The sequence below is a fragment of the Grammomys surdaster genome, unplaced genomic scaffold, assembly GCF_004785775.1.
Source record: "Grammomys surdaster isolate TR1022 unplaced genomic scaffold, NIH_TR_1.0 126118, whole genome shotgun sequence".
Classification (NCBI taxonomy): Eukaryota; Metazoa; Chordata; class Mammalia; order Rodentia; family Muridae; genus Grammomys; species Grammomys surdaster.
In genome coordinates, this window is record NW_021620926.1 from 6,232,394 (window position 1) to 6,259,757 (window position 27,364).

Below are 27,364 nucleotides of genomic sequence, written 5' to 3' on the forward strand. Positions count from 1 at the left end.
TCCTGAGTTCGCTCTGTGTGCGCGCGTACGCGTGGGTGTACGCGCGTGCGCGCTCCCGTAAGCGCTGGGGCGTGCTGGACCTGGAACCCTCTATGATGCTCCTTCTAACTCCCATGCTCCAGGGAACCCTTAGGTTCCTTTACCTGAAAAGCAAGGGTAATACTTAAAAGAATAATTGGCGAGAGCGGAAGCATTAGCCTGTTTCTGGGTCAGCCTAGGCGCACACAGCAAATGCCCACATAGCCCTTCGGTTCCAGGCTTGTTTCTTTGCGGCTTGGTGCCGCAGTCACTCCTTAGCACCCCGCCTTCCTCCCGGGAGACGCCGGCGAGGGGAACACACCAGCCAGACCGCATCGCACCGCACCGCGGCGCACGCGCACACGCCGGCCTAGCGCCCGGGAAGTGGGGGTAGGTGGAGGGGGGGAGCGGGAGGTCTGGAAAGTTCCACCGGGTTCCAGAGCCCAAGGTTGGTAGGCGCGGAGGCGGCGGGGAGCGGCTGCGCGCGGAGCGAGGATACGGCCTCCCACGGGCTGCTCGAGACCGTGTCCACACTCCGCAGGCTCAGGGACACAGACACGACCGGGGCAGGGCAGACAGGAAACCGCGGAGGTGCAAGTGCAGGCGCCCTCCGGGAGAGGGGCGGGCCGGTGCCGGGTGGGCGGGCCGGTGCCGGGTGGGCGGGGCGAGCCGTCTGCGCAGCTGCCTGAGCCTTTAAACCGGGCCTCGCAGGGTCGCACCGCGCTTTCGCCGCCCGGGAGCTGACCGGCTGCGTCTCCTCTCGTCTTCCTCAGCGCCCCGCTTCCCCGCCCTCGCGACCCCGGTTCTCCTGGACTCGGCGCCGTCATCCCGGGCGATGCCCCGCTACGAGTTGGCTTTGATTCTGAAAGCCATGCGGCGGGTAAGTGACCTTCCCTCAGACCGAGTTCCCGCGCGGGCGCGCCCTGCCGCCTCTAGGCCTCCCAGCCCCGCGTGCCCTGCCTGCCGGACACCGGGCCCCCCTCGTGCGGTCCGCGGGAGGTCGCGGGCGCAAAGGGGGCGCGCGTGGGTCGGGCGCTCGGCGCGGCCGCGTGCGCGCGGGAGGCGGGGTGTGTGTGTGCCCGCGCGTGTGCGCGGTCGCGGGAGGGGGGTGTGCCGAGCAGGCAGCGGGCCAGGGGGCGGGGCGGGCCTCGGACCCCGACTCTCAGGAGTCCGATGGAAGGACTGCGGGAGGACACGCGCGAGAACCCAGGCCGGCACCGCTCTGCGCCCACGCGTCGAGAAGCTGCTCGTCGTCCCCGCCGGCCGCTCGTCCCGATTGCCTGCCCTCAGCGTCCGCGATCAGTACAGCCTTCCTCCAAAGCTCGCCAGTGCCGGCTGTGTACCCCACGTACTTGTTACCGCTGTCACACTGGAAAAAAAAAATCTTTTGACCTTTCTTTTTCTGACTCCAGCGAAAGTCCTGCTCCGGGTACCTTTAGCCCAGTTTTATTCATCCAAGTTGTGGCCTTGCTTGTGCTTTCCGAAGACATGTCTTCCCCCAGCTTTTGATTGATCTTGAGATAGGGACTTTCAGATTTGGAGGGATGATAAACCACCAGCAGCCTGGTCACGGTCACGGACTGGGGTCGGCGGCGGCGGCGGTGGCGGAGGCAGCTATCTTCGTCCTCTGTTCTGTGTCAGGCACTTCTCCGTCGTCGATGAAATCCCCACTCTTCTGAGAGAATTCGGTAATGTAGTGTGCCTTTTATGCACTCTCCTTCCATAGCAGGTACAGTTGAAAATAAAACAGAAGTAACCGTTATGCCTTTTCTGAACCTTTGGGAGCGGCTTTCTTTTAGCCTTTGGCTTGTAGGCTTTGGGTCAATTTCAAGTAGTAGCTTCAGTTTGAATAAACTTAAGCCAGGGGTCATGGGCTAGGCTCTGTTGAACAACTAACAATCACGCAGCAGGAGGAGATTGTTAGGTGCGCCTTGTACAGTAAGATTGGCTTGGAAAGGACACCAGAGCCACCTGATGGCCCAGAAGCTTGTGTCCCCAAGCTTACTGACTCCCTGGCTCCGGGAGAACAATGCACTGTCTCACCTCTTGGTGATGTACTTTATCTACCTTCCTTCCTCTTTGGATTTTACAGTGTGAAAAAAGAATAGGAACGAGGGGTCAGGGTTGCAAAAGTATTAAAAAGGGACTGTTTCTGATTAAGTGGAAATTGCTCCCTTTATACCTTTTAGGTGATGTTAGAAAGTAAAAAAATGCGACTACCAAGATTGCCTTTCACCTTAGGCAGGGTGTGAGGTAGCAGTGACCCTTGTACTCCTTTGAATGAGAGACTCCTGCTTAGCATGGCTGTCAGCAGATTGGCTAAATGTGTTTTACCATTATGTGGATATGTGTTCACTCTGATTCAAAAGTTGGGTGTAACCTGCTCAAAATCTTTGCCTGAGGGTAGGTTCGGAACACCTTAGAGAGGAGAGAAGAGGGGCACTTAAACATATCGTGGAAGTTGTGTTGAGGTGATCCTTACAGACCCAAAGAAACTAGATAAAATGACAAACCTCATTTTTTTAGTTCTAACTTTGAGAGGTTGTAAACAAGTAAAGATGTGCAGAGTCTAGACAATTTTGTTCACTTTCAGCTTTAGAAAATTGAATTCTAACAGGGTGTATACTTGTGGGTGTAAAGGAAAATGCACTTTGTTTTAATATAAAATGCCACAGGGGCTTGCACACCTACAACAGGCGTTTGGGAAACCACAGTTCCAACCGGAGACAGCTAGCTTCTGTAGCAGGAAGGCTTTTTAAACTCTGAGTTCTGAGATGCATATTGGATACCTGATAGTGTATCCTTAATGTGATGGATTCTCTCTTCCTTCTCTCCTCCAACCGTCTTGTGTTTCAGAACTGAGAATAAGCAAGCTTTGAAGAAGAAAAGGGAGTTGAGAGACTGTAGTCTCCTAGAGACTCTGTCTCCTAGAGTTGTACTCTTGTTTCTCCTAAGCCTACAAAACAGTCTTAGTTTGTCTTCCATATTGTGACTCTTATTTTATTTTACTGTCCTTGATCTCAAGCTTGACTTTACTACGATTGAGCTTTTAGAGTTTAAATTTAAAGATATGTGTTGACATAGCATAATGCCTTTGTAGCAGATTGCCTGTGACAGTTCTCAGGCTGAGACCTCAGGAAAGAAGTTGTAAAAATATAATCACTCTGTAGTTGGGAGTTGATTCTCACGAGCCCTTGTTTTGATGCATTTCTAGGTTTGTGTGTTTACAGGTGCAGACCACAGTCCTCAAGATTGTGCCCTTGGCTTTTAATGCTATTACAGAGTTGTAATTTTGTATTCTCTAGTATAAAAACCAGGATAAAAATATGGCTCACTTCTGGAATAAGGTAGAGTGACACAGCAGATGTGAAGTTGGGTTTTGAGGGTGCTGACAAGCCGTTGGAAAGGTAGTCACTTAGGACACACAGACTTAGGTGTCTTCATGGAAGAGCTGTGGACACTGGCTTTGGATGCGCTCCTACGTGGGCTTCTAATAGCTTCAGGAGAGAAAACAGGAAGGACACAGCTGCGGAGGGAACACCAAGCCGCAGATCCCAGCAGCCTCCTCTTGCAAGGATTTTCTGTGGGATGGTGAGTGTCTGCTCTTCAACTCCACTTGGGAGGACCTTTGAGGTGGATTTGAGGGCTGGGTGAGGCTGAGTTGCTTTTCTTAAGTCTGGGAAGAGAGAGAGCTATTGGACCTCACTTTGCAGTTTTTACTTTCAGATAGGTGGAAGAGTTGTAGATTCAAATTGATAAAGCCACACCCAGCCCTAAAGGACTTCATAGGTTTTTTGTTTTTGTTTTTTAATACTTGAAATGGGTGTAGACGAGGAATCTGTGCAGTAGGTAAATATTCTTTGGTTACATAGTTCAGAGCACTTCGTTACGTCTTACCTTTTTGGTCAGATGATTGGTCACTGTTGGGATAGATTTCTGACAGCCATGAGGAAATAATTTTCTTGAAATCATGTCATTATTACTCAAGATCATTGCTCATTATTGTTGTGTGTGAATGGTTTAATAATAATAAGTTTAATTACTAAATGGCTGAATGTATAGTAAGATAGTACTTATATGCCCTTTTGTATATAGGGATTTTTAAAACTAGGAATCACAGGGCGTGGTGGTACATGTCTGTAGTCATAGCACTTGGTAGTGGAGCCAGGGGGATCAGGAATAGTGTCTTCCTTGCCTGTATAGTGAGTGTCATCTCTGCCTGGAATACATAGGAACCTGTTTACAAAGAGCGGCAGAAATGCTCCAGGAAGGAATAAAGGACATAGCTAGCTCATTAAAACCTTAAGCTTTGTTCTATACTCTCCATTTTTAATTTTAGTAACAAGCAGATTATCGTTTACAGTAGCTCACTAGATAGTTTGTAGGTTAAGAGTTTATGGAATACTGTGGAACTAGATACAGAAGACTGTATTGATAATTGTAAGATGCAGAAGGCAGTGAGTTTTCTAAAACTAAGCAGCTGAAGAGTTTATATTGTTTCTTTCACCCCGGCCTCTTTGATAACACAGCCTGGCTAGTGTTTTGTGGTGTTCTAGAATTCTGTCCAATTTAGGATATTCTGGAAGTAATACTGGAAATGATAGTTCTTCATAAACTCCCAGATGGGGCTGGATTCATAACCTTTGATAAGTAGGACATGGTGAGATTTTTGTTGTTAGTTGGTGCAGAGGTTCAAGTGGAACTGTCCAGTTGTCAGGTGATCATATCAGTTGTTTTCTTGCCCCTTTGGGCTCTACCGTTACAGCCTAGCTTGTATCTTTGATGATCACTCTTTGTGCTGTGCTTGAAGCTACACACTTAAAAGAGCGTTGTGAACAGTTTTGTACTTTGATTTGGCATTAAAGTTCTCTTGGGTTACAGCTCACTCCAGCAGAAGGTGATAGGAGTCCTGTGCCTGCCCCTGAGCTGCAGCTAAGGAATAAGGAATGGTGTGAGGGTAAGGAGTCCTTCTTGTCAGATACAGTTTGTAGACCTGACGCTGCTGTTAGAGGTCCCACTCTACCTCAGCTGCATGCATGCACGCATTACTGATGTCCACTGCAGAGTGTGAGCCTAGGCACACTTATATGGAGATTTCTGTTAGATCCTTTCAGTGTAAAATCACCTTAAAAGAGTCAAAAGCACTGAGAGATGATCTGTAAAGTAATACTGTCCATACACTGCTATTGCTTGTCATATTTAGTAGATGAACTTTGGGATACAGAAGTCTGGCTGAACATGGAAGTGCAAGGAAGAATAGAGAGAAGAGAACTTATGTCTGGTTATTCCTATGTGTAAAAATCAGTGGCAGTTGATTTAATGGTAGGACTTTCTAGTTGGCTTAGTCACTGGCTTTGTACTAGAATTTGTTTATAATATTCTCATGAGTTCATATATTCAAAAGAAAAGGGTATCTCCTTTTTAAAAAAATAATATTTACTTAATGTTTATAAGTACACTGTAGCTGTCTTCAGACACACCAGCAGAGGGCACCAGATCCCATTATAGATGGTTGTGAGCCACCATGTGATTGCTGGGAATTGGATTCAGGACTTGTAGAAGAGCAATCAGTGCTTTTCACCACTGAGCTGTCTCTCCAGCCCAGGGGTATCGCCTTTTAATATTTCATTTAAGAAGGCCATTTTGTTAAACCATCCTTTCAGTGTAAGATTTGTTTCAGTATCAGATTTGTTTCAAAGCATCCAATTATCTTTGTTTAGGGAAATCAAATTTAAGGAATTAAATAAATGCATGATAGGTTATTAATTTGCATAAAAGGAAAACTGCTGGACAATCAGTTGGTCTCTCTTATTCTTCCATTGCTCTAAAGTAGAGTCTGCACACTGGCTCACCTGCACACTGGGTCACCTGCCACTGGCTCACCTGCCACTCACCTTTTCTCCACCAAGTTCTAAGAAACAGTTTTACATTTAATTGTTGAGAAAAATGAGCTATATTTTATGGCTCTGTAGAAATGAGAAAAGTGAGGTTGTGTTGAAGTATGACCCTGTTCAGTTTATCATCTAGTTCTTTACAGGATAGACACTGCCCAGGCTCAACATTTCTCTTAGCTTTTTGTGACTTCTGCTGTTTTCTGGCTTTCCTACTGTGATCCTTTCCTCTTTTGCAGCATTTCACATCTGACATACAGGGGATGTGTGGTTTGTGAGTCAGGCCCCCAAACTGGCTTTTCCCTGTGCTTGTTGTAGGCTCTTTGTTATCACCTTGGCATTGCCAGCTCAGTATGGTTCAAAACTTAATGGATTGTGGTTCCCAGAATCACACATTAGTACTTTGTAACTTGTGTTTTCTGTTGCTTCAGACTGAAAACTTTGTGTTCCTGAGGTCTCAGTCATGTATGCTCTTTGGCTTAGATGAGCATTCTTAGATTCTTGCAGTTTTTTAGTTGTTTCTTCTGATGCTGAGAACTATTCGATGAGAATGGTTAGTACTCATAATCTATTGGTGTACAAAGTTAGTTGTTCTTGAAATATTTTAACAAATCTGAGATGAATTTTCATAAGGAAATAGTATTGTGTAGCATTGGGTATCTGATAGTCCATACTAGTTAATAGTGTGAACACTTGCTGGGCGGTGGTGGCGGACGCCTTTAATCCCAGCACTTGGGAGGCAGAGGCAGGTGGATTTCTGAGTTTGAGGCCAGCCTGGTCTACAGAGTGAGTTCCAGGACAGCCAGGGCTATACAGAGAAACCCTGTCTCAAAAACAAAACAAAACAAACAAACAAACAAAAAAAATAGTGTGAACACTTGCTGGGTTAGGGTATACTCTTCACAGAAGATAGTGAAATGTGGTATCATGGTGGCCTTCAGTACAATTCCAACCTATACTTTTCTAACACCATTACTTAATTTCCTGTGTTCTTCACTCAACATACAGAATAACAAAACTGTGCATCTCTGTGTATACCATACGGTTTTATTTTCTTCATACATGTATTACATTGTTCCTCTATGTGGAATCTCTCCCCTTTCCACATTACCATGCTACTTCCATGAAAACTTTCAAGTTCATCTCAGCTTACTTGTTACCTTAAGCAGGTATCAAGGACCTGCACTGTTAATAATGTAGACATGTGTATTCCCTATGTGTGCACTGTATGTATTTTATCATCCTCATAGGGTACTTTCTACTTTGTACTAATAACTAATTGGTGAATATGTCTTACCTGCTGTTAGATTGTAGTTCTTTAGGGTCAATTGTGTTTCAGTTTTGTCTTTTCCTGTTCTCTGCATAATAGGTGTTCACTGGCTGCCTTTGAGGATTAATTACTACTATCTCTGTAGAGTAGTTTTTGATAGGATATAGCATGGTGACCCTCTGTGCTGTATCATGTCAGTGAGCTTTCCTGGGACTGTGTGTTGTATGCTGCCTAAAAGTTCTACTGATTTCCAAGATGATTTTGTGGTAGAAAAGTCTTCTTTTTATAGTACTTTGCATATCATGTAAACAGACTAAAATAAATGCAAACTTTATTCAGAAAACCAAGTTGGAGTCTTTGGAATGAGTTGGTCCAAGGTGAGTGGTTAAAATGGTGTCTATAGGATGAGAAGTGCTCAAGTATCTGAGCTCAGGAGGAAGAGAGACAGTGGGCTCGGAGTCTGTACTGTGTGGATTGCTTTACAGAAGCTTTATACTGTCAGGAAAATGGCTGGGAATTGTAGATGCTGCATTTGTAGATATGGCTGGCACAGGTTGAACAAAGAGACTGTCATCATCTCCATTCTCCAAGGGCTTGTTTTCATGTTAAGATTGACCAATAAATATACAGTTTATGTGTTAATACATGTAAGGTATGATCGTTTGTGATCAGACTTGGTGAATGGGTGTGAAGAGACCTACTTCAGTATGTACTTTGATTCTGTTTTCTAAATGAGCAAACAAACATACAATTCCAAATAAAGAAATTAGTTGCTATGGTAGAATCAATAAGAACTGGCAGTGGAGAGATCTGGAAGGTTCTTTAGAGGCTGATAGAACTTGTTTTAGAGCATGCACTTCCTAGGAATTTTTAAGCATTTTAGACCCCCAGCTCCTCATTTCTGAATGGGGAATGATCCTTATTAGAAGGCCTTTGAAGGGGAAGTGGGTGTACAGTGTGCCTCCAGAGTAGCTTCTGAATGCATCACCTCATTTCCCATTGATCCTTTACAAGGTTAACTTAATATGCTTATTGTATCAACATCCAACACCGAAACACAGTTCTTCCTCAGCATGGTTCGTCTGGTTGGTACTGATCACTCCAGTGATTGCTGCACTTGTGACCTGGACTCACCACCCATTTGCTCTCTTGTTTTCTTGTGGTTTTATAAGAAATCCGGTTTTCAAAGTGTTGGCACCATGGGCCAAATGGGGTGTGTCTAGATCAGCTAGAGCTCTCATTTTGTAACTTCCGAGTTAGCTAATTGGATTTAAGTGGCTGTTCCAAATCTCTGGGCATTCATATAGACGAAGTCCACCTTGTTTATTTGTCATTGGTTTATAATGCATTCAGTAAACCTACTCTACAAAACATGTCCAGTTCATAAAAAATAACAATAAAAAAAGCCAAACCAAAATCCCCTGGCATTTTCCAGTTTCTGATTGTTGGATTGTGTGAGGCCATTTAGACTAACATGTGTGGAGAGGCTTTAGAGGTGCACATAACTAAGTAGAGCCTGACAGTGGGGTCTACGAGGAGCAGCATCTACAGTTTACTCTTTCTTAAGTGTTGGATTATTTTAAGCACACTTAGCTTTACTTTTTGTTTCTCCTTTATCTTTTTACCTCCCTGTCCAGGTAGAAGTTTCTACTGTGTTAACCAGATTGGCTTAGTACTCAGTACATAACTCAGGCTGGTCTCTAATTCATGTTATTCCTCCTGCCTCGGCCTCCTGAGTCCTGGTTTTACAGGGGTAAGCCACCATGCCTTGTTCATCAGGTTTACTTGATTTGCACCCATTTTATTAATTTCTTAGGGGTTAGAAATAGTACTTCGAGGCAGTGATGCTTTGTCTAGAAAGTGACATTTTTGGCCAGGGTATACTTAGGAAGATGGTAATTGTTAACCCATGATTCTTACAATATATAGCATTAGGAAAAACAGTGAGCTGCTTTCTTACTCAAGACTGGAGACTATTTATTTGTGACTAGGCTCTGTGTTTCTGTAGAGTAGGGACCATGTTAGTACCTCAACTAATTTTTTCTTTTTGTCTTTCTCCCTTCTTTACTCCTACTCCAGATACCAGACATCAAATTGCAAATTTGAAACCTCAGATCCAGGTTCTTGTGAACATACCTTTCGGCTATGTTTCAGTTGACTTGTTTGGCTCTCCTTTGCCCTAATCATTTCTTCTGTGACTACAGTGTCCCTGTTAAGGGAGTCTTTAATCAATTTTTGAATACCCAAGAGATTGGTGCTTAGGTAAGAACTTAAGGAAAATTGGAAGTGAAAGCATAAACATAACTAAGCGTCTTAGACTTCAGAACCTGGTCCTTAGCTACTCTCCTCCCATAATCAACAGGAGTCTGTTTGGCTTTGTTTAGATTTCACTTTTGGAAAAGGTTCTCCTTGACATCTGTTCTGGCCATTAAATTCTTTCATTTTATCAGGTACAGCAGCAGGAGCCAGATTGCTGTGTATGTAGCCCAGAGTGTGGTTCTGTGGATGCTCAGTGGCTAGGAAGAGGCTCCCACCAGGAATGTGAAGTTCTTGTTTCTGTTAGGAAAGTACAGAAATGGATAACGTCTCCAATAAGTGCATAATAGATACAAAACATCCAGTGGGGACTGGTTTTGGTTCAGTTTTAAGGTGAGTTTCAGTAGGTGAGTTAAAAATTCAATTTGAGCATAGGCTATTTGCCTGGTAGTATTTCCTAGCATAGACGTACTTCTGCTCCTCTGTTTGCCTTTTAAATTGCTTGATCTTGTTGAGTCAATGATCCAGTCTAGATTGTCTTGATTGTGTTTCTTTTGTTGGTGTGCTGCTTGCCTGCTGATTTGTTAGCTGTCTCAAGAGAGCACCTGTATGGAGTTTGTGATCTCGAAACCGTAAGTCATCAAGGTTCTGACAGGGACAGCCCAAGCCTGAGGACTTGGAGCATTCCTGGTCTCACAAGAGTGCAACTTTCATGTGTGGACCAAGTAAGTTTTTATTTTTTATTTTTACTTTTTGTTTTTCCCCAAATTTAGTCTATGTGAGAAAAAGAGTGAAGAAACTTGAGACTTTCTCCTAATACCATTTTGTTGTTGTTATTATTGTTAAATATTTTACCTGACTAGGATGAAATCACTGGAAGTTACTTCTAAAGTTTCCAAGATTTGGTCTTCTGATATCCGAAGGAAAGCGGTTCTGAAACTTTCTCTGAATTTTTAGACCCTTTTCTTGTCTTACCTGAAATAGAAGAGGAACCTCCTGCATTCATTGTTTGCAGCAGCATACTTGTTTTGTGCTGACTTATTCGGGATACTGTTAAATTATTCTGTTTCTGGTCTTAGTTTTGCTTCTTGAAAAAAAATTCTCTTTTCCTTAAGGTGAAGTTAGGACACAGCTAAACTGGCTTTCATAGGAGGCATCGGGCTTCTTAGGAGTGTTAGAGGCTAGTGTATCACGAAGATGCTGTGGTTACAGTGTCTGTCTCATCTCACGGGGAAAGAGAAGCCATGTACTAACTGTTCTAGGAACAGGTTTTCTAGAAACATAAGACAGAAACCAAGTAGGTTGAAAGCACACATTCACATGCACACCTGTGTTCCTGTGAAGGTGAGCTCTTATTTAAGTTGACCTGGTTGAGTTTTACTGCTTTAAGCCATACGGTTGTTAGCCTTAGAGAGGGTCAGATGCCCAGGTGGTAGTACTGCCTCACCTCAGTGATGACTGAAGTAGAGGCTGTGTGTGTGAATGTGCTTTTGAGGTATGTGCTTTTCCTTCACTTTGGATTCTTGAACATCTTGAAGATTAGTGTGATTTACATTATGGAGGAGGAGGAGGAGGAGGAGGAGGAGGAGGAAGAAGAGGAGGAGGAAGAAGAGGAGGAAGAAGAAAAGGAGGAGGAGGAGGAGGAGAAAGAAGAGGAGGAGGAAGAAGAGGAGGAAGAAGAAAAGGAGGAGGAGGAGGAGGAGGAGGAGGAGGAGGAAGAGGAGGAGGGAGTGTTCAGCATCACACAGCTCAGGCAGGTCTGGACTCTGGCAGTCTGAAGTGGGAGCCATGCCTTTATTGATTACATCTAACAGTACTGTACTTTAGTCAGAGTGCTTTTGTGTTGAAGAGTGTTGTGTGCACCTGTTGGGTACCAATAGGTGCCAGCACTACCATGTATTTAGGAGTGCTCTGGTTAATAAACAGTCTCAGTGTTCATGGTGTTCAGGGTTCAGGTTCTAGCAGGAGACACACTAGCAAATGTGTGTATAAAGAAGCATGAATGGGAAAGAGGATCAGAGTGTGCTAAGTTCCATTGTTGTTAGGGTGCTCAGGTAAGATGGAAACTCAGTAGATGAGCTGAGGCCAGTAGTAACTGGAGCATGAGAAGGTCTTGGTGGAGTCGTCTTAATACATTCTCAGTTCAGATGGTGACAGCTACTGCTGTTACTTCTTACAAAAACCTTACTTGAAAGAGTTGACAGTACAGAATTTTTTAGTGCTTTCCCCCCATTCACCTTGGCTCTCATGTTATTTCAGCTGTTTCTAAACCTTGTGGCCAAGAAAACCTTGAACTTCTTTCTTTCTCTTCTGGATTCACAAGTGTAGCATGTCCCACCATATCTGGTTTATACTGTCCTGGGGATTGAAACTGGGGCTTCTTGCATGCTTCTCAATCAGCTGTATCCTCAGCATCTCCACAATTCTTTAATTTGATAACCTGTCTGATGTTGCCTTGGGGTGCGTATTCCCATATGTTATAGGTGTAAGAAGGTTTAGGCATACGTAAGTATCATCAATCACTCAGCTCTAACAGATCCACTAACACTTTATAGTCTTACAGTGTATCTACTTCGGTTAACTGTTTTTGAAGTGTATTTTATACTTTCTTTAACACTTAAATTTTTTGTTATCACACTTTAATAGTATTCCTGGAAGAACACATGATTGTCTGGCATGAGAAAGTCTCCTGTGCTTGAGCCCCTATGCAATGAGCCTCCGCTGAGCTTGGTAGTGAATGAGCCCTGACCTAACAGATCATGTACCTGGGAGCAGTCACAGGTAGCCAGTCAAGTTCTGGTGAGGGTGCCCATTGGAACCGGTTACAATTTTAAACTGTTACAAGAGCAGTTAATTTGATAGTCCACTGCATAGTTTTCATCACAAGTTGTTAGAAATCATATGTCTCTGTTTTTAATCTAAGATCTGAGTGATACACATTTGATACCAGTTAGGAGTGAGAGCTTCTCAAGTGCAGTACGGCATTGCATTAGAAATTGATATAACATTCAGTTTACACCGAAGTTTATTTAATTTTAGTTTTAAAATAGTCTAGTAGTAAATCAAGGATCATACTTTTAGGTGTTGTTTAGATTCCTTGGGCAGTTCTACAATTTTTTCAAGAATACCATTGGTACTTTGCAAAATCTACACATCACTTAAGGTTTTCTGTAGTTCTTCCTTGTAGTTAGAGGCAGATTAGATACCTTAGTAGGACTGTTCACAGGGATGTCAGAGCACTGTGTTGGGGATTTTAAGCAGTTACCTGGTTTTGTTGACAACGTTAGACAGCTACATGGTAAATGGTACCTCCTTTCCTTTTATAACAAGTGACATATGAATAATAAACTTGAAACTGGACATTTTGTTCTTCAGCAGTTATCTAGTGACTTTTGTGTTTGAATCAGTTATTGTTGAAAGACTTTAAAAGCAAAGGCAAAGAGAGTATACCACGTCTGTAACCAGGAGAGTTTTACTGTATAGCCCTTTAAAAACAGCCCCTTAACATCTGGTGCTGTCTCTTTACTGCCCTTTACTCCAGTCTGAATTTGAACGAGTTTCACAGGTTATACTTTCCTATTAGTCTCACATGTTGTTAATGATAGTGAATCCACTGTCTCTCCACAGTGTTTTTGAGTTTAAGTCCAGATATTTCTGGAAGGTAGTGGGTAGGAATTTGGGTACTTGAGTCTGTATGAGTGCTGTGGAGTACTGTGAGTGATGGTCATGCAGCAGTCCATTATAAGACTGACTTGCCAGCGAATGTGTACGTCATCCATTTTAAAGTTCACCACCAGCTTTTGTCTTAAGGGTTTTAGCATGGGGTGCTATTACTGCAGGTGCATTGCTGTACAGGGCGGGTGTGGGCTGTAAATGTTGTTTCTCCTTGCATCAACTAGTTGGATTTTTCTTGATATGTATTCATTTCTACTCGTCTCTGTGTGTGTTTTCCTGAAGAATACTACAAAAGGATGCAATTCTGTACCCATAGAGAGGCTGTTCCTATACTTCAGTGATCCTTGACGGTCCTCAGTTCTTGCTTGTTTTTAGTCTTACTGGAGATCAAACCCAGGGCCCTGTACATGCTAGGCAAGTGCTGTACCACCGACCTGCATCCCCAGCTTCTCAGGAGTTTTTTTTTTATTTTGTTTTTTTTGTTTTTTTCGAGACAGGGTTTCTCTGTGTAGCCCTGGCTGTCCTGGAACTCACTCTGTAGACCAGGCTAGCCTCGAACTCTCGAACTCAGAAATCTGCCTGCCTCTGCCTCCCAAGTGCTGGGATTAAAGGCATGCGCCACCACCGCCCAGCCTCAGTTTTCTTATCTATAAATTGGGGATAATTGCATCTACTCCTTGAGTTTTTGTGAGGATTGGAGGAGTTTCTCCATGTACTGTATGTAACAGTACTGCTTTGTGTTTGGTCAGCGCTAGTTCAGGAACCTTCTCATCTGGGCTGTAACTTGATGAGTGTTTGCCTAGTGTGTGGGAGTTCAGGAGTAAGTACCCAACACTAATGATTATCATAGTCAATCAAGCAACTCAGATCTGTCAGAGAGGTGGAAAAGGTAAAAGTTCTGCATAAGTTATCAGCAGCAGGAAGCTTGGGCTTGTATTTGTATGGCTTGAGCTTAGGGAATTGCTGCTTGCCTTTCTTCAGAGTGCGTGGGAGCAATGATCTGAGAAGAGACAAACACAGGGCAACACAGAGAGCAGTAAATGTAAAACATGCTCCAAAGTGGAGTTAGGACAGTAAAGGGGAGTGCTGGGAGGGAGGGGTATAGGAGGAGGAGGAGCAGGTGGCACCCCAGATACATTTCTAGCTCAACAAACAACTGGCCCACCATTCTACATACAGTTATTTGTAGCTGCTTGAAATTGAGGGGAGGAAGTGCGCTGTTCCTTCTAGACCTCTTAAATCTGCCATCTCAGACTGCTTAAGGAGCCGTGCAAGATTGGTGATTGTGCAGGAGATCTGAACTTCAGCCATCTCAGTGCAGTATTCGTGAATGAAAACTGTGTAAAAGACACTGGAGAGCTTGCTTAGGGTAGTGTCGAGTTGCAGTCATGTCATGTATATTGGATGGTGATGTGGAAGGAAGGAAGGAAGGCAGGCTGGAGGGCTTGAGGTGGACAGGAGACAGATACTGAAGTGGAGATTAGGGCCGGTCTTGAGTGTGGGATCACACAGGCTCTTGTATGTGTTAGGCAACACTCTGACACTGAACTACATGTTCCTCAATCTTTCTGTTTTTAGTGTCATTTTCTCCACATATTCACTTACGTATGATTGCACTTAAATACTTGAGTTGGATTTTGTTACATGTGCCCTTTGCAGTGCTCTGTTCATATTCTCTGTGTGTCTACCATGAGGATGATCTGGCCACTCAAAATTGTTTCTTTTGAGCTGGTCTTTACGTAGCCTGGGCTGGCCTCAAACTTGTGATCCTTCTGCTTCAGCCTTCCTAGGGTTACAGGGGTGTGCTATCATGCCTAGCTTGCAAACAAATTTTTAAACATGAATGATGTGTGGAGGTGTTTGTTTTTTTTAAAGAAATTTATCATTAGTTAGTATTTTTGCCTGTCAGTACAGAAAGACCTTTTTTTATTGAGATTCTGCCTCACACACAACTAGATTCTGGGGCAAGGTAATAACTCTTTTGGTTTTTTTTTATGTAAAAAATGATCACAATAACTGTCATTATGATGATCATGAGGGTTTTAAAATTTCAGTTTTAATATAGCATTGTCTTTAACTGTACTCATAATTAGCTGAAATCCATGTCAATTGTATTAAGAAATTTGCTTTTGCTTTTTTTTTTTTTTTTGGTTTTTCGAGACAGGGTTTCTCTGTATAGCCCGGGCTGTCCTGGAACTCACTCTGTAGACCAGGCTGGCCTCGAACTCAGAAATCCGCCTGCCTCTGCCTCCCGAGTGCTGGGATTAAAGGCGTGCGCCACCACCGCCCGGCCCTTGCTTTTGCTTTTAAGTGTCTCTGGTAAACTGTATTATATATGCATTCTGCCTCTTTAAAAGTAAAATTAGAAGACGGCCATGTGAGTACTTAATACTTTGCATCAACAATCATTAATTATTTCACTCGCAGAATTTTCATTTCTGGACTTTGACTCAAGATGACATAAAGTGAAAATGTGTATGAGAAGTCTAAGATGACATAAGTTTTGGTGTTTCCTCAAAAGAATGATATAAGTTGATGGAGTGATAGGGAAACTCTTTAAGACATTTGTAAGTGAATTGGACACTCTGAATACATTGTCTAATTTCACCCACTTGTTCTGTATGTAAAAAATATTTGTGAAGGTCCTAAAACCCCTTGCACACAGTCAACAGGTAAATCTCAAAGGGCAGAGTCATCATTCCCAGTCTGTTCAGGCTAGAGAGAGTGAATTGAGGCGAGCCACCACCCTGTTGTTGAGGGGCAGTATTAAGAACTTTCTTCATGTTGGTAATGCCCCTATGATCTAGGCAATGGCTGCATATCACACTTGACATTCACAGAGATATAATGTAATTAAGAAGTAACAGATCTTCAAGTCCTGCTCTTGAGAGAGTCACTATTCTCTGCTGTAATAAAGGACCTGCACCTTTGTCCAGGTAGCTCATACCTACTGCTTTGCTGGATCATGCAATCTGGTGTTAACCTGTGTTGTCTGTGGCTTTGTGGTGGAGACAAAGGAAACCTCACGTATGCTCTTGGGACACTGAGGTGATCACAGGAGACTTCTAGAGGTCTCTTTTGTGACCCTTAAATTACCAGATCCTGAGTATTTTTCATTTCAGTTACTACATGGTCTTGACTTGCTAGGCCTACCACTGACAGTGCTGGGGCCCTGTGCAGGTTACCCTAAAGTTAAGGACAGTCAGTTGGTCACTTTTAGGGTCAACATGAGCTATGTCAGCAGTTCTCAGCCTTCTTAATGTTGCAACCCTTAATACAGTTCCTCATGTTGTGATGACCTGAACCATAAAATTGTTTTTGATGCTACTTCATAACTGTGATCTTGCTGCTATTACAAAACATAATGTAGATATCTGATGTACAGGATGGTCTTAGGTGACAGTGTGAAAGGATAGTTGACCCCATGCCCTGAAGGGGTTGCTACTCACAGGTTGAGAACCACTACTTGATGCTCTGTTAGTTCACATATATCTTGAAATTGCAAACTGAGCTCAGTGACTATTTTCCTTTTTGCTTGTTTGGTTTTTATGACATGTGGCCTTTCTTTTTAGATATATTCAACCTGGGTTTTATAGATTATTACAGATAATTTTCTGGATTGGTGTGTAAAAAATAGTCATTCTAGACAGTAGCTTTAGTGTTTAACTAGCTCTATTTTCATAATTGTGTTTTTAACACCTAAAGGAGTTCATAGTTGATTTACCTTTTCTTCTCTTTCTTGTTGATCAGACACAGCACCATGTGCATTTCTCTTCTGTCTGTGGATTTAGTTTATTTAAATGCATGACCAACAAATCTGACTTAGTGTGAAACTATAAGTAACATATTACCCATGATTTTAGTGGGGAAATTCTTGCTATTTCGAAACACATTTGTGTTTGAAATTAGCATGAATCTGCTTATTATGGGGGACCATTTTTGTAAACTCCACATATTTCTTTTCTGGAAATGTTTTTCTTAAAAAAAAAAAGAGTTATATCAAAACTATTAATTGTGAAAGAAGGCTTATGAAGATAAAACACAGTTTAAAATATTGCATGTCAGATGGAGGTGTTTCCATGTGTATTCTTCCTAAATAAAGGAACTCTGGACCTCTCTTGCTCATTGTGCTTTTGTTGAAGAGTTGTTCTCTTCTTAAACATAAAAAATATACAAAACTTACTGTATATTTTATTTAGGACCCCACACTCCACTTAAAGAAATGTGAAATAGTCTTGAGAGGCTGAAATTCAGGGCTTCGATAATGTCTGTTCGTGACTGAAGTGTACCATCATTGTACTGTAGTTCATATATCTTTGTACAATCTGAAGTGACCTGTTTTGGTTACTATTTTCTATTTTGAAATCTTTAGGAAGTATTAATCCCTGTATGTACTTTAAGTTAGAAAACTCTAAAAACATACCTACAGGCTATTACAGTGTATGGTGAGAAGCTGCTTTCAGCAGTGGCTTTGGAAGGACCCAAAGAAAGAAGACAAACACTTTCTGGTTTTTTTTTGAGATAGTCTCACAGTAGCCCAGGCAGGCCTGGGACTGAAGCAGTCCTTTGCCTCAGCATCCTGAGTGCTGGGATTACAGGCATGTCCCTGTGGCCAGCCTTGGACAGCTCTGATCTCAAATTTGGCTGCTCTATTTTCTGTGATGGCAGATCTAAGGAAATTCGGACTCAGACCTTCTATGGGAACTTCAGCCAGGTGGAACATTCTACAGAAAGCAGAATGTGACTTAGCTGGTGCCATGAGTGATTGACAGAAAGTGATGGTCCTAGCACTGATTTCTAGTGATAGAAACAGGAAATGTCTCCTTTGCTTTTGAGTACTTTGTTTGTGAACACATAAGCTGTTACATCAGCAGTGGTCAGAAACAGATCCCCTCCTCCCTCCAGATTTCTCAGCCTTTGGAAAACATGCTAAACTACCTCCTCTTCCTCTTCCTCCTCCTCCTCCTCCTCCTCTTCCTCCTCTTCCACTCCTCCTCCTCTTCTAAATTCTAAACTCCCATATTTTTTTAAGATTTATTACACACACACACACACACACACACACACACACACACAAGCACACAAGCTGTCTTCAGACACACTAGGAGAGGGCATCAGATCCCATAACAGATGATTGTGAGCCACTATGTGGTTGCTGGGAATTGAACTTAGGACCTCTAGAAGAGCAGATGGTGCTCTTAACCGCTGAGCCATCTCCAGTCGTGTCCCCCCCCCCCCAAACTTTTACTAAGAAGAGCTTTATGTGAAGGTCCTTGGAACCGGCAAGGGTTTACCTTGGAACGTGAACAAGGTGACTCAAGTGGTCCTTGAGTCAAAGGGTATCTCCACTAAAGGCAGGTCTCATGACTGACCTCCACTGTGACTGAGGATGGCTCTTTATATTGAAACATTTAAAGCTATTAAGATTTTCTACATAAATAGGCTTATTAGTCATCTCAGAGCTTACTAAACTTTTGGAGAGTTCTTCCTAAATAATTTGGAAGGTTTTTTTGTTTGTTTTGATTTATTTTTGTTAAATCTGAAAGATTTGGAGACTTAAGAAAGCAGTTATAAAATATCTTCAGGATTTGGCAAGTATGAAGTAATGATACAAATGTATACTTAAGTTGATATTTTGTTTTGTTTTTTGCTTTTGGCTTTTGCTTTTGGCAGTCTCTGATCACTAACATGACTTTCAGGAGGCAGGCTTTTAATGTGGATTTTTTTATTTGCAGGTTTTTTTTTTTTTAATGTAGGTGTAATTATTGTGTGCTATGTAAAAGGGTGCTGAGATGACAGAGTGCCATTCTTTAGGGAGTGGTGTGGATTAGACCTGACGAGTGAGTAGGGCTCTGATCTTTAGGAAATTACTCTCTTCTTCCTGGTGAGAGTGTGTTCAAGTTTCTTGTTTTTGTTTTTTATTGGTTATTTTATTTATTTAGTGTGCTCAAGTTTTTAACAGTACAGTTTTATTTCAAGCTATTTTAAGAAAAGATGGCCTTATTTTATTTATAGCTCCTAAGTTTACTATTAATTTTTAAAAACAAAATACCTAGATTTATAGAAGCAATTTTTTTCAAGCTTGGGAAACTGTTGATTTTGACGTTTCTTCAGCAGTAAGCACCAGTCACTTAGATCTTAACATGTGGCAATATTATTTTGAATAATAACAGTATTCTTAATGATCTGTCAGCTGTTTATCATTAACTGAAGATTTTGGATTTGTTTCTTTACTAATTGGAGAACCATCAGCTTTATAATTTGATTGTAGTTACATTTAAATGTGTGTTTTACAGAGTGATCATCCTAATCCAGAACTGAAAATGTCAGATGGATTTAATTGAAGATGATTTAATCGTTGACAACTGTTTTGTTCGGGTTTGGAAGAAGAATAACAATTATTCATTCTTCCAGAACATCGTCTCTCTTTGCTTTTCATTCAAGAAGAAAGAATTAGACACATCACAGTATTGAAAATATTCTATAAGATCAAACCTTGAGTGCAGTGCTTTTCTCGTCTTAGGTTTTGTTTTGGAATTATTACCTGAAAAAGGGAAGAAGGAAGAGAAAGATGTTGTTACTTCTAAAGTTTTCTCTCTGTTCCTTCCAACAGCTCCCTAGCAGAAAAGTGTCATGTGGGCAGTGTACGGTGTGGGAAGTTGTGTGTTGTAGCTCTTTTATGTAGGGTATCTTGTTTCTCAGTAGCCGTTCATAATTGTAGGTTTCCTTATAACTGTACATTGACTGTAGGAACAGTTAACTTCTCCAGACAGATGCTAACACCTGGTAAATGTCCCTGCATCTAGGACTCTAGGTAGCCATAATGTTAGTCCTCTTCCCCCAGGACTGCAAGGATTTATAATATTTGAAATTCTGTTTTTGATTTGTTAGGAAAATTTAGTGTCCCGTGCCCCCTTATGGTGCTTTAAGGTTTCCATTCCTGTTTTGAGCTGAGACTGCTATAATGCGACAAGAAAGGATTATGCACGTGGTTAGCAGATGGAATCCAGTAAGTCTTAAGTTTTTAGCTCAGAACAATGGTTGCTATCTCTATCCTCTGTGACAGAATTGATTGTGCTTTGCTATAGTTATTAAAATGTATTATAAACGTGTTTTTCTTTTTATAACAAATGTTGCGCCATGTTTGCTCGATTGAAAGTTTCCTCATCGCTCGGTGAGATACTCCTCTAATTCAATCTTTGTCTTTTGTCTTTGCTGCCTTGCAGGGTTGGTACAATAGGCTTCACTAGACTTAGCTGCAACTCAGAATTTCTCCTCCAGCACCTGAGTAAATGCTGATGGTCTTGTGGAGAGTGGATTAAGAGTACAAGCTAAGTTCTCAATCCCAATTGAGAAGCGGAGGAAATGTAAACTGTCTCCTTCCAAGTTTATCACTGCCACCACCATCAAGACAGCAAACTAAAGGACAAAGACTTTGAACTGCTGTGTTGCTCTGTGTAGTCCAGTGCACGCATGGTTTACAGACTTGGCTGGGGTTACTAATAAGTAAATAAAAAAACTGGACACTTCTGTCATTCGGACGTTTCATTCACAAGTTACCAGAATGAGGGCTGTACTGGAGACAGCAGACATTGCCGTAGTGGCCCTGTATTTTATCCTGGTCATGTGCATTGGTTTTTTTGCCATGTGGAAATCTAATAGAAGCACAGTGAGTGGATACTTCCTGGCCGGGCGCTCTATGACCTGGGTGGCAATTGGTGCCTCTCTGTTTGTGAGCAATATTGGGAGTGAACACTTCATTGGGCTGGCAGGATCTGGAGCAGCAAGTGGATTTGCAGTGGGCGCGTGGGAATTCAATGCCTTACTGCTCTTGCAACTTCTGGGATGGGTTTTCATCCCTATTTACATCCGGTCAGGGGTATATACCATGCCTGAATATTTGTCCAAGAGATTCGGTGGCCATAGGATTCAGGTCTATTTTGCAGCATTGTCTCTGCTTCTCTATATCTTCACCAAGCTTTCAGTGGATCTGTACTCAGGCGCCCTCTTTATCCAGGAGTCCTTGGGCTGGAACCTTTATGTGTCTGTTATCCTGCTCATTGGCATGACTGCCCTGCTGACTGTCACCGGAGGCCTTGTTGCAGTGATCTACACAGACACTCTGCAGGCTCTGCTCATGATCATTGGGGCACTCACACTTATGGTTATTAGCATAACAAAAATTGGAGGGTTTGAGGAAGTTAAGAGAAGGTACATGTTGGCCTCACCCAATGTTGCTTCCATTTTGTTGTCATACAACCTTTCCAACACAAATTCTTGTATGGTCCATCCTAAGGCGAATGCCCTAAAAATGTTGAGAGATCCAACAGATGAAGATGTTCCATGGCCTGGATTCATTCTTGGGCAGACCCCAGCCTCAGTATGGTACTGGTGTGCTGACCAAGTCATCGTGCAGAGGGTTCTAGCAGCCAAAAACATTGCTCATGCCAAAGGCTCTACTCTAATGGCTGGCTTCTTGAAGCTTCTACCAATGTTTATCATAGTTGTACCAGGAATGATTTCCAGGATACTGTTTGTTAATGAGATAGCTTGCATCAACCCAGAACACTGTATGCAAGTGTGTGGAAGCAGAGCTGGGTGCTCCAATATTGCTTACCCACGCCTGGTGATGATGTTGGTTCCTGTGGGCCTTCGAGGCCTAATGATGGCAGTGATGATTGCAGCTCTGATGAGTGACTTGGACTCCATCTTTAACAGCGCCAGTACTATATTCACCCTCGATGTATACAAACTTATCCGCAAGAGTGCAAGCTCCCGGGAACTAATGATTGTGGGCAGGATATTTGTAGCTTTTATGGTTGTCATCAGCATAGCATGGGTGCCAATTATTGTGGAGATGCAAGGAGGCCAAATGTACCTTTACATTCAGGAGGTGGCAGATTATCTGACCCCTCCCGTAGCGGCCCTCTTTCTTCTGGCAATTTTCTGGAAACGCTGCAATGAGCAAGGGGCTTTCTATGGTGGAATGGCAGGCTTTGCTCTTGGAGCTGTCCGTTTGATACTGGCTTTTACCTACCGTGCTCCTGAGTGTGACCAACCTGATAACAGGCCAGGCTTCATCAAAGACGTCCATTATATGTATGTGGCTACAGCATTATTTTGGATCACAGGACTCATTACTGTAATTGTTAGTCTTCTCACACCACCTCCCACAAAGGATCAGATTCGTACTACTACCTTTTGGTCCAAGAAGACCCTGGTGACAAAGGAGAGCTGCTCTCAGAAAGATGAGCCATACAGAATGCAAGAGAAGAGTATCCTGCGGTGCAGTGAGAATAGTGATGTCATCAGCCACACTGTTCCCAATGGGAAGTCTGAAGACAGCATCAAGGGACTCCAACCTGAAGACGTCAATCTGTTGGTGACATGCCGAGAAGAGGGCAACCCAGTGGCTTCCACGGGTCATTCAGAGGCAGAAACACCAGTAGATGCTTATTCCAATGGGCAAGCAGCTCTCATGGGTGAGAGAGAGAGAGAGAAGGAAACAGAAAATAGAAGCCGGTATTGGAAGTTCATAGACTGGTTTTGTGGCTTTAAAAGTAAAAGCCTTAGCAAGAGGAGTCTCAGAGACTTGATGGATGAAGAGGCTGTTTGTTTACAAATGTTAGAAGAGACTCCACAAGTTAAAGTGATACTAAACATTGGACTTTTTGCTGTGTGTTCCCTTGGAATTTTCATGTTTGTTTATTTCTCCTTATGAACTTAAGGATATGGTGAGACACTTAAGAGAAAATACTGGTCTTTGCAAACAAAAATGTAACTGTTGCACCTCTCAGGCATTGTTTACGCTGAAGGTTTTAGCCAAATTCTACTTAGTAGAAAAATCATCTATTTGCAAGACTATTTTCCCAGAGATGGAGGAAAAGCAAATCTTCAACTTACATGAAACAAAGCAGAATGAATTGTGAAAAAAAAATGTGATTTTAGAGTTTTCCGTACCAAAGTAAGGAGAGACCAATTATTCTCATATGTCACTTAGGACAGAACATGTGCTAAGGTATCATGAGTAAAGTGTCTTGTCTACATTGCCAAGTCTCGGTAGACCTTATGCTGAAGTAAATTTGCTCATTTATAAGATTTTTGTCTCTAATCCCTGCTATAATTAAAAAATTGAATTCGTAGAGACTGTATGATTAGTTACGTCCTGGAAATCTAATGTGTTGTGTAGTGATGACTTGAGGACAGTTGTGTGTGTGGCTGGTCGTTAGCATGAGTTTATGGATTCTGCTTGTCAAGAGAAAGGAAGAGTGTTTTCCTGTAGGTCTTTTTGTACCACTTGTTATGGAAATGTTAGCAACCAGTTTGGAGAAGACCTTGTTTCCATCCCCTCCCTCTATTTTTTTTACTACTTAAACTGAACCATACTTAACTGACCAAGTCTGTCTATAATTTTGCTTTTAATTAGGAGGGAAGTAAATGCTGCTGCTGACCCATCCCCACATTTATTGATCAGATAAGGATATTTTAAAATATAGTTTGAGAATTACCAGCTATCATGCAATGACTGATAAATGTACTGCTAAACAGATGATGAATCGTTTCTCTACCTGCTTTCTAGCTGCCTCCTTGTCATTTTGTAACATTCCTTATTTGCCAAATGCCTTCCCAAATGGGTCCAGTTCTAAGACGTCCAGTATCATGGAGGAGAGTCGACACTACTTATGTCCTGGGATTGGCACTTGCTTAGTTTGTGAAACACTTTTAAGTTTTAGAGGAACAGTCTAATTCTGATATCGTACTGCATTCTTTATAAATTCTCTTCCTTGTGTCTGTCTTTTTTGAAGATTTGCTGTGCAATACATCTATGCTGTTACAGTCAGTACATGAGAAGTATGTTTCATTATAAACTGTCTGTCAGTCAAAAAATAATCAGCAGTCTTACTATTGATGAGTATAGGTTTTCTGTAGGATGTTCCTAGGTTGCCCCGAACAGGGACTTGAGGGTTTAGCAGTGTGCTTGTTGGGGATATTACACTTGTGGAGGACTCGTGATATCGACCTTATCTTAGCTAGGTATCCAGTTGCAACATCCATGGGCAGCAGATCTTTTTGATAGGCTGTTTCTCCTTATTGAAGATAGTGCAGAAGGAATTCAAGAAAAATTCTAAGGATGATGTGTGTAGTCCTATGTCTTCAACACTGCCTCTTTTCCTCCATTAGAGATGAAGAAAGTGAATTCTGTACCTACTTTCTTTAAGCTGATATCTTTTAAAATTGCATGACTTTTATTAAGCCTTGTACTTAAGGAGAATTATTACTTTTATAGATCATTTTATAGCTTTTCAATCAAACTCAGTCCTGGTAACTTTAAAAAAAAAAGCAAAAAAAGGGACCCTCCCCGCCTTTTTTTGTAATGTATCAACTTGTTTGCAGATGATGGACTTCATGAGTCCAGTGCTGCCATTAGGGATTGTCACACACAGTCTTCCTATCTTCTGGAGGTTTTCTGAGGGACTGAGTCTGTAAATGGAAAAGGTCATCTCTGTATGAATAGCATGCATTTCTGAAGAACTTAGAGTGCCTTGTACAGTTTTTCTCTCAGTTTCTATTTTGAGATTTATAACCTGGAGCCAAGTAGATAGGGGCTGTCCTTCTCTTGGATGGAGAATTGAGAAGTCGGGTCTCTAAATGCGGACTCAGAGCTTGCCCATGTGTTTGGATGGATATCTGGTTTGTGGCTATCTTTCCTTAAACAATTCTTCTTTTTGAGATAACCTTTCAGGCTTTGAGAAAGTTGTAGAATCTTGGGTTGTCCAAATTTGGATTAAGTTGTAGGAATTAACATTTCCTTTGAACACATTCCTATGCAAGTTAGCAGAAATTGACACATTGGCCAAGTGGTCTTCCTCATCTTCGTATGGATAGCTTAAGTGAATAGGAGGTATTTATTATGTGAATTTCTCCCTTTTATTTAGTGTTGAGTCCTAATAATTTGGAATGCTAGAATCCTCTTACCCCCTTTTTGTTGACTTATAGTAAGATATATCATGTGTCTGTCTGTGTGTAAATAGCCGTAGGTCAAGTTTAGAGAACTAATGTTCATAAATAAGGAATGACTTAGTATATGCAGTAGATGTTTATTCTTAACAGTGTGAACATCACTTTATTTAGTCTGAAGTCCCTAAAGCTTGTCTTCCTTACTGCTTCCCAGTGATAGATAATGTGCTTGAATAAGTATGTGATGGCAGCCTCATTTCAGGGGACCAGTCTTTATAAGTCATTACAGTAATTGTTCCTGGAATGTTACATGATCTTAGACTAGCAAAATGTTCATCATTCACATGCATATGAGTCCTAAACGTTGCTGTGGGTCTGTAGACATTTACACATGTATTTTTGTGTTTGTCCAAGCTAAGCTTTGGAATTGACCAAGATTGCATTGCCTAAAATAGTGGCTAAAAGTAAATGTGAGGTAGATGAGGCTGTTGCTCTACAGAGGTAGGTGAGAAGTAGTTAACCTCTGAGTGATAGCCACTTGTAGATGCTTTGTCTTCCCAGGCAGTTCTTGTTTGGATCTGGAAAGAAGGGCTTTTTTTTTTTTTTTTTTTTTTTTGCGCAGTGGCCTGAAGAATGGTTGCTGGCTTTTCTGTGGGATTTCAGGTTTCTCTTTTTTCTCAGAAGATTGTGTCCTGCCATCCCAAGAATAAACAACTGGGCTGATCTCTCCCAGCTATTCTTTCTAGGAAGTGATTGCTTTTGTTTTTAGAGAAGCATCAAGTAATAGCGCCTGTCTTTGACTCAAATTCAGTGGATCTTATTTCCAGGGCTTCCTTTTCACCTGCTCAAAGGATCCATTATCTTGCACAAAGAGGATGGCCTGGGTAGTCCTGTCTCTTACAGGTGTCACCATAAGAAATGATCAGAGAAGCTGGACAGTGGTGGCGGACACCTTTAGTCCCAGCACTTGGGAGGCAGAGGCAGGCGGATTTATTTCTTAGTTCAAGGCCAGCCTGGTCTACAGAATGAGTTCCAGGACAGCCAGGGCTGCACAGAGAAACCAAGTCTCGAAAAACCAAAAAAAAAAAAAAAAAAAAAAGATCAGAGATCCTTCACTTTGTGAAACTTCCCATTTAAGAATAGATCCATGGAGTTATGGGTTCTCTGAGTGTGAGGTTAAAAGCCTTGTCCAGGATCGTTAAGAATCCTTAAATTCCTACATCAGGAGTCTGTCTTATTCTGGGTGCATGATCTTCTCATTTCCGAATATCATTTAGTGCAATCTACAGATGAGCCTTATTTTCCACCAAATAAATAAGCTTTGTCATTGCTCACTAGAGAATTAGGTCTACTTTGGCTGCTAGTGTAGTACTAAGATGGCTTCCTCCCTCATGCCTTATTCCCTTTCACAGCTCCATTTGTGGAGGTGTGAGTGGAAAGGGACCACATAGGTTTCTAGTAGTAACACCTCACCATTCTCTAGGTTTATGTTGAGAGATTTGCACAAGACCATTTCTGTTGAAGTATGTGACTGCAGAGCCTTGTTCGTGCGCAGATGTTCCAAGTAGTAATAATAAAAGCAAACTTTCAAGCTGTGACAAATCCCTGTGTGAGCCAGATGTGAACAGATTGTTATCTTTAGCAGCAGGGGCTGGAGAGATGGCTCATTGGTTAAGAGTACTGCTCTTCTCAAGGACCTGGGTTCAGTTCCCAGAACCCACATGGTAGTTCATAACTGTCTGTAATTCCAGTTTCAAAGGATCTAACACCCTCACACAGACATCCATGGAGGCAGAACACAGTGTACATACAATGAAACAAAACAAAACTGTAAAGGTAGACAGTCACATTCTTTAAATTCCAGAACTTGAGGCATCTGGGCTGTCAGCTGGCATAAGCCCCTCTCTAGGAAGTAAGGTCCAGCCTGCTAACTCCTAGTTTAATGTTAAGCAGGAAGAATAGATTTGTTAACAAATAGAGGCTAAAGAATAGAGGCTAAAGTGGCTAATACCTAGTATTAAAAGTTTAGTAAAATGAAGCTTTTAGGCTTCATTATCTGCAGACTTGCTCATCTCCTAAGAAGAGTTTCCAGGCACTCTTCTGGTTTTCTTGTCTTCATTGCTCTGTAGCCTGCTCTTTATTTCAGTATTTTCTGATCTGTTGTATAGCGCTTGGTTTATCTCACATACTGTCTTGATATACCGAAGTCTTTCTTTGCCCTAGTATTGAGGACTTATAACCAAATAATGAGTTAAACAGTTAACTTTTAAACCTATTAAACCTACAGTAGTTAAAA

At 42.0% G+C, this 27,364-nt stretch overlaps 2 protein-coding genes across 4 annotated transcripts in view; both read left to right on the plus strand.

Annotated features, from left to right (window-relative positions):
- The first annotated feature begins 405 nt into the window (after positions 1–405).
- Positions 406–23,252, plus strand: Slc5a3 (solute carrier family 5 member 3). Of its 3 annotated transcripts, XM_028756327.1 has the most exons (3): positions 406–466; positions 730–898; positions 20,337–23,252. In XM_028756327.1, the coding sequence occupies exon 3, from the start codon at positions 20,675–20,677 to the stop codon at positions 22,829–22,831; it is 2,157 nt and encodes a 718-aa protein (XP_028612160.1). In that variant the 5' UTR covers positions 406–466; positions 730–898; positions 20,337–20,674; the 3' UTR covers positions 22,832–23,252. The 3 variants fall into 3 exon arrangements, with proteins under 3 accessions (XP_028612160.1, XP_028612161.1, XP_028612159.1); XM_028756328.1 differs by lacking the exon at positions 406–466 and having other exon boundaries at positions 708–898; XM_028756326.1 differs by lacking the exons at positions 406–466; positions 730–898 and adding an exon at positions 19,349–20,119.
- Positions 412–27,364, plus strand: part of Mrps6 (mitochondrial ribosomal protein S6) — a 56,417-nt gene continuing 29,464 nt past the window's right edge. The window contains exons 1-2 of the mRNA XM_028756329.1: positions 412–466; positions 730–898. Of these exons, the coding sequence (XP_028612162.1) occupies positions 854–898 (45 nt within the window). The 5' untranslated portion in view covers positions 412–466; positions 730–853. The remainder of the gene's footprint in view (positions 467–729; positions 899–27,364) is intronic.